Below are 15,448 nucleotides of genomic sequence, written 5' to 3' on the forward strand. Positions count from 1 at the left end.
AACCTAGAACTGCATTGTTTTCCAGGACTTCAGTGTGTGGTATGACTTTAACCAATTGTAGGTGATTGCATCTGAGTAAAATCCATTTATGGTAACAGAGTAAAGTAATTTGCTCAATCTAATATATGATAGGGTAGCAGGGCAAAAATTAAAGGACAAGCATAAAGAAGCGCCCACAAAAATCATATTCACATTTCAGATGCAGGAAGGTTTTGCACAGCTATGGTTGGCCCACTTACAAAACTATTATCATTTGCCAAAGTATTGTATCATATAAGTTGTATTCCTTTAGAGACAAGTTAAAGTCTGAAAATAAGCTATAAATCTTTTAGTTTAGAATTTTTTTTGAAGCAGAATATTAGTATGAATATAATGTTTCTAATCTAAAATGGAATTCCCAAATCAAATCATCATGAAAGGGATCACATTTGGACAGTCGACTTCCATCTATATACAGAAAAGGCTAAATCAATGCAAACTAGAACCTTAGAGATACAATTTGGGTGCCACAGCTTAAATTACTTTTTATAGGCTGCACTGAGCAACGGAGAACCTTTTCTTTTCTTTTCTTTTCTTTTCTTTTCTTTTCTTTTCTTTTCTTTTCTTTTCTTTTCTTTTCTTTTCTTTTCTTTTCTTTTCTTTTCTTTTCTTTTCTTTTCTTTTCTTTTCTTTTCTTTTCTTTTCTTTTCTTTTCTTTTCTTTTCTTTTCTTTTCTTTTCTTTTCTTTTCTTTTCTTTTCTTTTCTTTTCTTTTCTTTTCTTTTCTTTTCTTTTCTTTTCTTTTCTTTTCTTTCTCTTTTCTTCTCTTTTCTTCTCTTCTCCCTTTCCTTTCCTTTTCCTTTCCTTTCCTTTTCTTTTTTTTTATTTTTTATTTTCTTTTCAATTCAGTAAAAAATTAAAACTAATGGCATAAGTCAGCTTTACTCAGTTATACAGAAATTAAGAATCTGAATTGATACAGAAACAGACTCAAAGGAATGACAGTTTCCTATAGTTCAAATTTGATCATAAAGGCCATTGATTTTCAAATGCTATTTTACACTTCTTGGTTTAGAAGTGATTTTTGCCTCTAACGATGTTGATGAACAGAGAAAATACACCGCACACAGCTTCAGAATCTTGACTGAATGTTTTAATTTTTTCTTTAAAACACAGAAGAAAGCACTCATAAATAATTCCTTCTTAGCCAAATGAGACAGAATATTCTCATCCATCTGAATGTAACCCTATGTAGTGGCAATTGTTTAGGTATGCCCAAAAGAAAATAAAGAGATTTGTTTTGCAAAAGAATTAACAGGTCTTGATTTCCAGGAAGCAATTCACTTCTAAGAAACAAGTCTGAGATTTTTTTTTTAAATAAATGTAGAATTTTTCTATTAGATATATGTAAGGACATATAAAATCAGTCTGTTCCTAGTCTTACATGGCTCTTTATTCAGCCTTAAGTATTAATTTGGACATAACCATGAGTAGTCAAAAATCTTACAGAGAAGTCATTGCATTTAGTCCTGGAACAAAAGAGCTCTCTAGGTATGATGTCCTTGGTAGATTCAGATATTGCATTGGTACGAATGAGAAGACTTGAACTGTGTATAATATTTTTTCTAATATCAAGTTATCAAAATTCAGTATTTCTGTGGGATTAGAAATAATCATCAAAATGAAATGAAAATTTCTAGAGTTTTTTTCAGAATGAATACAAATTACTTTATTTAAAATTCAAGAAGTCTTCAGAATTTGTTTTTGAATAGACATAATTTACTTACTGTTATTAGTTAACTCATGGTGGCTAGCTCTCTATGTTAAGACCAAGCAAAATAAGCTTCCTTTCACAAAAAATCCCTAACCAATCAAAAATAATCTCGTAGGATAGGTAAAACATTCACTTTATTGAACTTATGTAATATTTATTGTCCTTAAAACTCATAAGACATTTAAAGAATGATAACAGTAGCTCTGTAAATCTACAGTTCCATGCCTTTATTGAAAATTTCCACTTTGACTGGTGTCAGTGTTTTGGCTAATCATTTTTGTTACTAGCATTAAATACAAATATACATTCATAAAATATTAATTGTACTTCATAATTTTTATTATATTACTATATTTACTATTTTATACTGTGCAGAAGAGAATAGAAGCATACTTAGAGCTTTTGTATGCCTTAAAAATGTCTTCTATGCAAAGTAAATTGCTAAGAGAAATTAAGCATTCAATAAACATTGAAACCTTCCTATCATTATCACTTTGAGGAATGCAGTGGATTAAGTACGCAGCTGTGTTTCAAAATCAGCTCTCAAACTTCATGCTTGGACATTGTTTACATTATAACCACAAGGAAAGGACTCATGGCTTTTCTACAGGTACACAGATTTGGAAATTCTTCTAATGAAGGTCATCACTTTGTGATGAAGTCAAGGATAGCTCATAATTTACAAGCTGAAAAATTCCACTAGTTCTATATTATGGATCAAATCACTGATTGTGCTTTGAATAGCAATGTCCACTAAAAAAGATGCAATAAATTTAGCCTAACCAGGTAAGTGTGTGTGTATATGTATATATATATCTACATATATTTAAACTGGTATGCATATATATATTTATGTACAATTATTTTGTATGGGTCAAAAAGAGTGTAATCAAGTATTTGATTTTGGCCAAAATACACGGACAGTCTTCCCTTCTCTTCTTCCCTTATCTCTGACTTTACCTATTCTCTTTGTTACATTATTTACCAGCTTTTTGAGTGATTCTTCAGTTTCTCCTCAGTCTTTCCCTCTATTAATATTTCTCATTACTACTTGAAAGGTACAGAGCTATCTGAGGGGTTTTTTTCCTTCTTTCCACCTCCTGAGCCAGATTCTAGAGCAGTAAGCATGAAAGTGGACAATCAAGATGAGTCTAAGTAGGGTGGGTCATTGTCTTTCAGTGAAATACAGAAATGGAACTTTGTGCAAACACATAATGACATTAGATATTTTTGTCAGCAACATCAAAGACATTCTGGGATATTTTAACCTACAACTCCCTAACTTCATATATTTTCTTTCTACTTGTGATTCTTGAACTTAGTATTTTAGATATCCATTCCTACACATAACAGTTTCATGACAATCACATTATAGGCAAGTATTCAGGCTGTTTACCTGCAAGTATACCCCTTAGGTCATTTAAAATGCATTTACATTACATTTTAGCTGATTCAGAACAATAGGTTGAAGCCATAATGCACTGTGTAAACTGACACTCGGAAACTCTTTAGGTCTTCTACTGCCATTCACTCTGGGTAGAGTGAATTCTATCTACCCGTATCAATAAATCTAAGGTTTCTCATCAATGAACATTTTGCTAGCATTTCTAGCTTTTTCACACAGACAATTCCAACTGATAAAATTATCTCACTGAAGAGGGGAGGAGATAAAATATAAATATGCAACTTGCCTCTAATCTGTACGGGATTTTACTAAGTATTACCATGTCATATTAGCCTTCTTCCCACACTGATCATCTTGGAAATGCATGTTTGAGCATGGATAGTGAGATCAGTATATTTACAAAGTCAAAACCTAAAATAGGAGCTGAGACACTGTTTGCATAGTTCATGAAAAAAACAAGACAATTTAGAAGACCTACTTGAAAAGGCTGTTGCTCTTCCTTAATTATACAGGAAGTCTAATTTTCTCACTGCAGCATTTAAATTGTTTATTTTGGAAAGGCAGGTTAAAATATTTTGTTTGGTTCATTTTGTAATATATATATTTTTTTTTGTGAGTTGTTTTACATTTTCCCCCTCATTGTTCTTTCAGTCATTTCTGCCTTCCCTATGTGGGTTTTGATTTGGTCTTTCTGTTTCTCAAGTTTTCACCTTCCCCATATTTCATTTGTGCCTTTCACTGCCTTTCTGGCATCTTATTACTTTTTCATATTCCATTCTGTTTTATGGACTACTTGACAGGGATATTAGAATTACTATTACTGTAAATAATAGTTTAGGATCCCACAGTCTGCCCTTTCTTGTTTGTACTTTAGCACCACTTATTCCAAACAGTACCATTACAAGAGCTTACACTCATCTTCCACTGACAGCATTGCACCTGCCTAAGATATGACTTCCTACACTATGTACTTTCACTACAAGACCTGTCAGTTCTTCTTTCCTCTTTACATATATCACCTTCTATACACATAATTCTATTGAAGATTATATGAAGACAGGAAAAGTGAATTGTGTTACCTCGTTGTGACTTTAGTTACAAGGGGGTACATCTGAAAAACTTTTGCTATGTCAACAAAAAGACATCTGTGTAAAGGATGGGTGCCTATTTCGGATCTTGTATGCAAAACCCAATTCGAACTGTTTTATCATTATCCATGGGTATAATCATTATATCATTATATATGGGTATAACATAATGCATATTTTAAAAATAAAAACAAACCCAAAAATTATTCTTTCAGATTAATTTCTCATTACAAAGGGCATTTACTACAACAATAACTTTACGTGATACTTGGAAAAAAATTGAAATAAAAAAAGCAATTAAACTCTATTAAGTAAGCTTCTCAGGAAATAATATATCATGATTCTTACACATAATATATAATAGAAGTTTGTTGGTTTTTTTTTTTCAAGGAAGCAATATAACTGTCTTTTGCTTAATTTAAAAAACAGTAGAGAACAGGAATACAATGTGACTTGATTAATGATGACAGTGGTATGGATAATGCTATTATAAAACCAAACCAAAACCCAGCTTATTTTAACACAGAATATGGAAAAACATACTCTCAGTCATGATGAAACTACTGCTGCAAATACTTTTTAAAGCATGTCAGTCCATCACTGACACAGTCTTGATAACCTTTATTTCCTATCATAATGGATAGATGAAAACACATAATTCTTTGATTAAAAGCAATACCTTGATTGTTTGATAAATAAAATGCTATGATAGCTTAGAAGTACTGAGTTTTCCAGTATAAATTGCATAACTGAAAAATGCGATATCTTTTAAAAATAATTTTTTTCTTACCTAAGCCATGTCTATGTGTTGACATAGGTGGTAACACAGTCCAGGCCTTGGTCTTTGGATTGTAACATTCAACAGTGTTTAATGTCTTTAAACCATCTCGGCCTCCAATGACAAACAGCTTGTCATCTATGACAGCAACACCAAACTGAAGCCTCCTGCCATTCATTACTCCAGCCTGAATCCATATATTTGTTCGGAGATCATACTTTTCAATAGTTGTAGCACCTGATGAGACATAATAATAGGATATACATACAAAATGTATAATAAAAATGTCAATGTCTCTCTTTTAATTCTTTTTTCCCCCCTACAAGTGTCAAAACTTTGATACTATTTCTGATTACACACAACATCTTGAAAAATATACTTGCTTCTTTAGATAAAGTAGTTCCTGGAATATAGATATGCATGTGTGTGCAATATATTACTTTTTTTTTACCTCTTCAAGGAGCATGAAAAAAAGAAAACCTAAATGGCCTCTATAGAATCAAAGTATTGCAAGTTTGAATAACACTATGCCCTAACTCTATGATTTTTCACAGTTCAGTGACAAAACTATATAAAATGACTAATCTTGTTACATTTGATTTCAATCTTCCATACAATGTATATTCTCATCAAAGATTAGAAATTGTATTTTAATTATTGAATTTAATTGTTCTTATTTTAGACACTTGTGTAGGGTTTTTTCTCAGACATGCTTCTGATGGAAGTGCAGAATCTTGTACTTACAATCTTGAGAAAAATATTTAAAGAACGTTTTCATATATAGTCAAAACATGGATTACCTTCACAGATTAATTCAGAAACTATAGAGAGCACACGCAAAATAACTTACCAGTTAATCATGCAAATGTCAGTAAGAAGTCTCCACTGCTAAAACTAACTTGTATGTAATATGCAAAGATGCAATTAAAAGATGAAGATCATATTAACAAAAAAAAGAGAGACAAAGGAAGCATAATTAACTTGACTCCAGAAAGTGAGAGAGTAATATATTCTATTAATTGCAATGAGTTTAGAAAAAATGTAAAGCACAACTACAAATATCTAAATTATAGATGAATTTAAATCAATCCTTAACAGAGTGACTTGACATTTCATCTGAAACGTGACCAGTATCACATTTTAACATAAACATAATTGTGCTTCACTTCCAAAGTTTAAATATCCTACATAAAAAGCAATCAACACAAGCATTAAGCTTTAACAACTATTTGGATCCTAATAAAAGGTTAGAATTCCAAGGGAAGAAATTTTTTTAGGATGCATTTGTACTTTGGAACAAATAAAAGCAATGAACTGAGTGTAAAGAACCACCATGAAAGCAATAGTTTTGTTAATTGAACTAAAAATGACATAATTTAAACTCAGTTTGTATCTAGGTGTATCAGAGCAGCAATAATGTAGAATACAACTCAATCTTTGAATCTCCAGCCAGTTTTATGAAGCCACAAGATATATGAATCAAATTTTGCATTTGATTCAGAGATACATATTTATTTATCTTCTTGACTGTAGTTTATATCTAAGAAATGTGTAAATGCATTAATTTTTAGGTTTTAAAGAACAACAAAAATATATTTGAACATAAACCCTGTCTTGCCCTCATGCTGTTCTGTTTTAAACTATTTTGATTGCAATGGCTCTGCAGAAGTAATGTTTAAACTGGAAAAAACTTTCAAAACAAAGTTGGTGGAACCACCAAAAAGTATCAAAACCAGATATTTTAGGATATCTTTATTTGCATATTATTGAGACAGTTCTTCATTCCTATACAAACAAACAAGTACTGGGATAGCTTAGATTATAAAAGGCAATAAACTTCTACCTTTCCTAGGAAGAAAACTGGCTATTTCTGACAAAGTAACAGATTTTTTTTTTTTTTAGCTCAACTGTTTTGATCTTGAAAGTAAAAGGATTTTCTGCACCTAGGAGAGGAGGCAAAATCTTGATTAAGTCCAACAGCATTTTACTAGACAAATTAGTTTAGTTATTTAAGACCAGGTCCTCTGGGTATACAAAATGAATAACATATTGGAATATTGACTTTTCATCTGTCATATATTTTATGATTTGAATATATTTGCATGTCATACTTTCCGAAGGAAAGTATTATTATATTGCCAAATGTCAACATCGCAAATATGCTAAGAACTAATTAATTTGGTCTGAAACAGAATGAAAGCATAAGTTTTAGAGTACCCAGAGATGCATCAAACACAGCACAGCCAACTGGTTAAAAGAAGTGATTATCCTGGTGTATTCAGCATTGGTGTACTCCAGTGCTCAGGCATTGGAATAGGTTGTCTAGGGAATTGGTGGAGTCACCATCCCTAGAAGTGTTTAAGAGGTATCTGGATCTGGTGCTGAAAAGTATTGTTTAGGGTTTAGAGGTTATAGTGGAGTGCTAGGTTAATGGTTGGACTTGATGATCTTAAAAGTCTCTTCCAACTTTGATGCTTCTATGATTCTATGATTCTACTATGCACAGTTCTGGGTGACTCAATTTTAGGATGTGGAGGTCCTTGAATACATCCAGAGGAGGGCAGAAAAGCCAGTGAAAGGGCTGGATGGAATGTGCTGTGAAGAGTGGCTAGGGACTTTGGAGTTTGTCTAATTTGGAGAAAAGGGGGCTGAGAAGTTACTTCATTGTTCTCTACAGTTTCCTGAGGTGGCGAAGCGGACAGAGAGGTGCAAAGCTTCTCTCCCCTGTATTCAGTGTTAGAATGCATGGAAATGGACCAGAGCTGCACCAAGGAAGGTTTAGACTGGATGTTAGGAAGAATTTATTTACCTGGCTGTCCAGGACCACTCTGCAGAACCTTCCTATCCTCCAGCAGATCAACACTTCTGTCCAACTTGATGCTGTCTGCAAACTGCCTGAGAGTGCACTCAATCCAGATCATTGATATTAAATAGAACTGTCACCACCACCACTTGTGAATAGCTGCCAACAGGATTTAAACCCATCCACCATCCCTCTTTAGCCTTGGCCATCCTGACAGAGTTTACCCAGCAAAGAGGCCTGCAAAGAGTCTCTTTTACCAGCAAAGAGACCCAGCAAAGAGTCTGTTACCAAGATCCAGGCTATGAGCAGCCAGTTTATCCAGGAGAACACTGTGGGAAATATCAAAGGCTGTACTAAATTTCAGGCAGACAACATGTACAGCCTTTCTCTCATCCATTAAGCAGATCACCTTGTCATAGAAGATAGGTTAGTCAAGCAGGAGCTGCCTTTGAATGTAGAATATAGTGTCTATCTGTAAGTCTCTTTATTATTTAAATAATAAAATATCAGGGAATATAAGAGTTCCTAAAAAAGAATGTCAAAAAGCAATTCCTGATTATGATTTTTTTCTTCCAAAATTGATAGTGGGTGTATGTATCTAGTTCCTGTGTTACTGGAGTGACTAGAGCTATTGAGACAAGATGAATAGAATTAAAGGAGTGATTCACCAATCCAACTGACCATCACAATGTAGCAGAAAACTATAACAAAAGCTCACAGCACAAGCCTCCAGGAAAGTATAGTAGTCATAAATACATCCTTAAACATACAGTAAAATGCCAAGTCATAGTCCTTGTCATCATGGATGAAAGTCTAACTCATTTTCATAAAAATCTTTGGATAATAATAAACTGATAGGTGTTTATAAAAGGCTGGTTTTTCACTTAGTGTAGTGGGTCAGGAATGACGATTGCAAGTGTACTTACGTGAGTAAAACCAATGTGAGAAGTTCTGATAAAAGTATGATAGGTATTGCATCATTTTACTGTAAGGAACATTTTTCTGTATATATTCTGAATAAAGGACACCCACTGACTTTAGATAGTCATCGGTAGTAGAGGTATTATGCAATCATGCAGGTCAAAGTGATTTTGATGTGCATCTATCTTTACAGAAAGCAATCAGAAAGTAATTAAGAGTAAATTATGAGTCACATCAAATTCAAATTTTGTATGTACTTCAATTTTTTTATTGACATTCGATGTCTCTTTGTCAGTAGAAAGGTGATGTAATTTTAGCCCTTTTTTTTTTTTTTTAGAGGAAACACGTCCTTTTCTAGGTTGTCATGTAAACTACCATATTTGTGCTCTACAAGCCAATATAACATTTGCATGACTGGAAAAAGAAGAAATAAGCAAGTTCCTCATTAAACTAACTTGATATCAGAAAAAAAAGAAAACCAACAAACAAAAACCAAACAACAACAACAAAACAAAACACAACAAAACAAAAAAACTCTGCAAGAAATTGGAAACATTACTGAAACAGAGACCATAAATGGTTTGACTTGTTTATACTGTCTATAATTGTCTAACTAACTTTATAGTTTTCTCTGTAGACCATTCACAATAACATGCATAAGATATATGTGATCTCATAGGAGTTTTTCCATAGTACAGCTAAATAACATAGGGACACATAACAGTGATAGTTCTGTTGGAGGCCCCATGATGGCAGATTAAGCCTCTGTTCCACAGGTTCAGGAAACTATGATTTTCTCAAATGCCATGAAAAGCCTGTCAGAAGTATAGGAAAAAAAAAAGAGCAGAAAGGAGAAGAAACTATAATAAATAAATCCAATTCTAGGTGTAAGAGAAAAGTGATGCCCTAAACTGTGTTGAAGCTGGAAACCAAAATGATCAATGAAGAGACTATTGTTGAATTTACTGCAATGTTAATGTGATTTTCCTGTATTAACAACAATGTGTTGATTTATTACTTTTGATTTAGGTAAATAAAACAAATGAATAGTTGATTCAAATAGGCTGTAGATTTCTGGACTAAAAAATTCTAAATTATTAATCATGCGGTGGCACGCAAAAAAATATTCACAAATATGTTCTATTGTGCTAGGTACTGCAAAAATCAATGTAAAAATCAACTCTATATATTATAGACTGAAAACCAGACATAGGCAGAAGAAGAGAAAAAGGCATATGAAAATAAATAATGTGACAGCATTAAATAGTGTTTCAATCTATGGCCATATGTTTATTCATTATATTTAACTAGGTGGAGGTAAATTCATTGGGAAAATATAAAAGGAAAAGGATAAAAGCAAATAGAAAGATGTAAGAGAGATGGTGGGAAGCAGATGATGGTGGAAACAGACAAATACTTTTGCAGAGCAGATATAAAGACACACAGACATACATTAATTTAAACAGTAACAATATAGTGGTGATATTTCACTACAGCCACAGTTTCTTCCTTTGTTCAATATCCTGGCTGTTTTTGTTAACTAGAATGGATTAGGTTCATTCAGTCAGGACCAGGGACAGATACAGCTTTAAACATGAAAATGTAGCTATCTGCAGTCTGAGGTATTTTTATAGGCTCCCAGGGTAGTCCTGGTCAGTGCTGCTAATGGATTCTGCGCAGTTCTCCTGCCTTTACTAGACCAACCATATGATCTGCATCTGTATTGACTATAGTGGGCACCAAGTGTACAGTTTAGGTGTAGACCTAACACTAAAGTGTGCAAACACTAAAACTTAGATGAACCATATTTAAGATATGAGTCGTTATTTTGTTCACTTATTAGAGTGAAAGGGGAAAGGCCACACAGGTTTCAGTAATGTAGGCTACGGCAACTCGAGACAAGGGAATGGACCCCAGAAAATTTTTCTATTTCATTTGTTTTCTATGAGAATTTGCATTAAAAAAATTGATGTTTAAAACATATTTCAATGATAAATACTTTAAAACAAATGTTTTAGGACACAAGAACTATTTTCAGACTTCATCTTTCAGGTATAATTTGTTCCCACATGTAACCTGTTTCAGTAACTGTAGACCAAACACTTTTTTTTTTTTAGAATTCTGATTCATTTTAATTAATGTGAAGGAATAGATTAAGTATTTTCAAAGTGCAAATTATTAGACAACATTTTATGCAGTATCACTGCTTTATGTTCCCTAAAGTAACTAACATAACATTTTCTTTCAGTATTCATTACTCATTATAATTTTATTAGCACTTCTTGCTGATTTTCATTATTGTTTGAAACAGATAAAGTGACAGTAAAAAGTTTCTTTGCCATGTTTCTTAATTTACCAATATTGTACCCTGTTCCCTCTTCCTGTGCTATTCTAGCTCTGCACGTCCATTGAAAAATTAGAAATATACAAAGATGTATCTTCAACAGTTTAGAGAACTAAAATGTTCCAGACTATATATCATATATATGCATTGTAGCACTGTGCCCAGATTAATTCACCAAGGCAGCTAGGGACCAAGGGACTGTTCCCAGTACCTCACAAAGCATTTAGAAGATCCTGTATAAAGAACGTGAACATAAAACTTCTGTCCTGAAAAGCTGTATTCTTAAAAGAGTAACCCTGCCATCTGAGTAGTGACTAAAAGAACTCTTAAATTTTTAAGCAAGTATACAGCTTGCAAAGTGTGAGTCATATTTTAAAATTTACTTGCTAATATTTGACAATTATTTTACTTTCAACTTATTGATTGTTCTACTCCTACTATAAAGGAAATATGGCCTTGAATTTAACATAAATATCACTTAAAATTATCCTCCCCTAAAATTATCACAGCCTATATATAGAGATTTCTCATAAGTTATGCACCCACAGCTGTATCATAATTATTAAATTATGCAAATCCCTACGGTTTGAATAATTACTGCTCCCCAAAGTATGAAACCGTATGTTGTACATGGCTATCTCACCGACTCACCTCTTTTCCCATCTGTTTCTTTACATACTCTGCCCTACATATTTTGGCTTTTACAGCATTCTTTGCAATTGCTCCTGAAACTTGGTGGGTAAGGGAGAAAAAAAAAAAAAAAGGGGGAACTTGGAAGACAATTATTTTGCTTCTGAAGTTCTCTACCTACACTCTCTAAAATAACAGCACTGCTTCACACTATTCATACATTACCTGCAATGTTTTTAGAACAATTTGGAGGGGGAAACAGAAAAATAGAATAAAGGAACATGCAAAGAAATGGTGGAAAGGGTGTAACTGAGAGACAAAAATAAGTGGGATAATATGTAGGAGATTTAGAAACACATGTTTGAGAGGAAAAAGCGCAGTTAGTCCATGAAGAGAGCATGTTTTAATGTAAAGCCTAAATGTTTTAATGTAAAGCCTAAATTGACATAATTTAGAGAGCTAATAAGGAATTTTGTACTCACATAAAGACAGGATGCTGCAGAGACCAAAATAAGACACACATAGGACTGTTCTTAGCCTTATCTTAGCATGTCTTTCCCTTGTCTGTTGCTGAGCAGGAAAGGTTTGAATCCAATCATGTCTATTAAGAAGTGAACTTACAGGACCTATTCTAGAAATATCAATTATCTTTAATTTGTTTTGTTTTGTTTTTATTTCGCAATGTAATATAAGATATTCTAGAGCAGGGAAAACATGATCGGTTTGAAGATCAATTCCTATATGATTGCTTGCATTGCCCTTGTGCCTACATCCAACATTTTCAGCTAGGCGCTAATAACCCAATTAAGAAGCATCTATTCTGCCAAATAGCATGGCCCTTAGCTTGCTCCCTGATCCTGAAGGCTTATATTTCATACATATTTATTCCTTACGAGGTTCTAGTGAGGGCAGTAAAACAAAAATGGAAGAAATATTTGTGTCCAGCATTCATTTCAGGGTCCACTTCTCACTGGAAGACTAGATCAAGAAAGAATGCAGCATGTTTGATTACTTCTATCCTGCAGTAGTGATAACAATTTCATCAGATATTTTAAGGTTAAACGCCCTTAAACTTTTAAAGCACTGATATAAAAACATCCTTCTAGTTGTCCATGACACAGGTCTCATATTATTCCATTAACTCTGAACAAGTGCAAACATAATAACAATTACATTGCAGGACAATGTGTCACTCTTTGCCACCAGACCTGAAAGGACTGCATAGTATTCCCTGGACATACGCAGAAAGAGGGACATAACAGAAAAAGGGACAGAACCCTCTCCTCATTCACTTTCACCTCTTCTAAGGTGAGATCAGTATCTAGAGTTTTTACACCACCATGGTGTGTCACTGTGGAGGAACAGTCACTCAGTCAGACGCTGGTTCCAGCGACAAGCAAAAATTGGTAGCATCACATGCCAGCTCACCAAAAAAAGTCCTCTCTTTTCTGCCATCACTAGTAGGTGGCAGTCAGCAGAGCCAAATCCTAACTGAATCTACTTCCAGACTACAAGCAGTATTGTTAATATTGTCTAGCCCAGTCTATACTGCCTATGATAGGATGTCTTAGTAATGCTAGAAATCCATAGACAACTACATTTTTTCTAATCCCCATGAGCAAATCAATGTAATTCTGATTACATGTTTCAGAAAGCCAGAAGATCCAATTTCCCAAGAATGTGAGGATGGAAGGAAGCATCTGGGAAGTGACTATGCAGTCAGAGAGACAATGCAGATATGGCTTTAATGTGAAGATATGAACAAAATAAATAAAGCAAGAATTCATATACATTTTTCAGTGCAGTGTATGTGTTGATTATGCAGAGATAGACATATTTTCCTATAAAACAAAACAGATGGAATACCACAGTATAAGTAAACCATACATAGACCCAAATTAAAGTACTTCTAACTATATTAAAAATACATGAAATTGCATTTTAAAATGCCTTCTATTATAGTTTCATTCAGTTGTGTGTCACTACTGGGTATTTAGTTGTCTACTGGTAAAAAAGAATATATGACTTATTAGACTCTTTTTAACATACTGGATATGAAACTGAAAAGATTAAATAAAAAAAGCTAAACCAGAATATCAAGGATGTTACAGTCAAAATACTACACATTCAGGCATTTTCTCTATACACACATGCACAAACCCCTATCTTTCAGATGGACACAGCTGTAAAACAGACTTACTTATTTCAGTGTGGAGCACTGAAGACAAAATTAAATGAGAAAGACATAGCGAAGTGAAACAGAAATCATTTAATAGCCATTTGCTTGATGAATAAAAGTGGGTAGTAAATTAAAAACCTATAGCATGACTGTGGCAGCACAAATCACAGAATCACAGCGTAATCAAAGTTGGAAGGGACCCTTGAGTATCATCTAGTTCAAATCCTAGCCCTGCACAGGACATCCCCAATAATCACACCATGTGCCTGGAAGCATTGTCCAAAAGCCTCTTGAACTCTGTCAGGCTTGGTGCTGTGACAGCTTCCCTGGGGAGCCTGTTCCAGTGCCCAACCACACTCTGGGTGAAGAACCATTTTCTAATATCCAGCCTAAACCTTCCCTGACACAAATTCAGATCATTCTGTCCAGCCCCGTCACTAGCTGCCAGAGAGAAGAGGTCAGTACCTGCCCCTCCACTTCCTTTTGTGAAGAAATTGCGTACAGCGATGAGATTTCCCCCCAGTCTCCTCTTCTCCAGGCTGAACACACCAAGTGACCTCAGTCACTCCTCATATGGCTTCCCCTCAAGCCCTTCACCATCTTAAATGCCCTCCTTTGGGTACTCTCTAATAACTTAATATCTTTCTTATATTGTGGTGCCCAAAGTTGCACACAATATTCAAGGTGAGGCTAGACAAGCACAGAGTAGAATGGGACAATCTTGGCTGGCAATGCCTAGCCTGATGCACCCCAGGACACGGTTGTCCCTCCTGGCTGCCTGGGCACACTGTTGACTCATATTCAACTTACCATCAACAAGGACTCCCAGGTCTCTTTCTGTGGCACTACTTTTGAGTGTATCATTCCCCAGTCTGTATGTACAGCCAGGGTTGCCCTGTCCCAGGTGCAGAATCTAGCACTTGCCCTTGTTAAACTTCACATGGTTGGTGAGCCCAGCTCTCTAATTTGTCTAGGTTTCTCTGCCTCCAAGGGAGTCTACAGCTTCTCCCAATTTTGTAACCTCTGAAAATTTATCTAATAGTCCTTCAAGCCCTGTGTTCAAGTCATTTATAATACTGAAGAGCACTGGGCCTGTGATGGAGCCCTGTAGAACCCACTAGTCAACAGCCTGATGTAACTCCATTCACCATAACCCTTTGCACCTGAGCCATGAACCAGTTGCTCACCTATTGCATAGTGTGTTTGTCCAGTTTTATGCTGGACATTTTGCCCAGAAAGATCTTATGAAAGATGGTATTGACAGCTTTACTGAAATCTAAAAAGGTTGCATCAACTAGCTTCCTTTGATCAACTGAGTGGGTTACCCTGTCGTAAAAGGAAATAAGGTTTGGCAAGCAGGACTTTCCCCTCATGAAGTCATGCTGACTGTGTACAATTACTGTGTTATCCTTCAGGTGTTTTTCAATACTTTCCAGGACAATCCCATCAGATCCCATAGATTTGTATGGATCAGAGTCAACTGGGAGTATAATGTTCTCACAGTCATTGCCCTCTAGCTCAGAGCTCTGGGACTCCCTTGGCCTGTCA

At 34.5% G+C, this 15,448-nt stretch overlaps 1 protein-coding gene across 1 annotated transcript in view; it reads right to left on the reverse strand.

Moving 5' to 3' along the window:
• Positions 1 to 15,448, reverse strand: part of KLHL1 (kelch-like family member 1) — a 132,699-nt gene that overhangs the window by 27,728 nt on the left and 89,523 nt on the right. The window contains exon 6 of the mRNA XM_009082453.1: positions 5,036 to 5,260. Coding sequence (XP_009080701.1) covers positions 5,036 to 5,260 — 225 coding nt within the window. The remainder of the gene's footprint in view (positions 1 to 5,035; positions 5,261 to 15,448) is intronic.

The sequence above is a fragment of the Acanthisitta chloris genome, unplaced genomic scaffold (genome assembly GCF_000695815.1).
Source record: "Acanthisitta chloris isolate BGI_N310 unplaced genomic scaffold, ASM69581v1 scaffold2609, whole genome shotgun sequence".
In the NCBI taxonomy this organism is placed as follows: Eukaryota; Metazoa; Chordata; class Aves; order Passeriformes; family Acanthisittidae; genus Acanthisitta; species Acanthisitta chloris.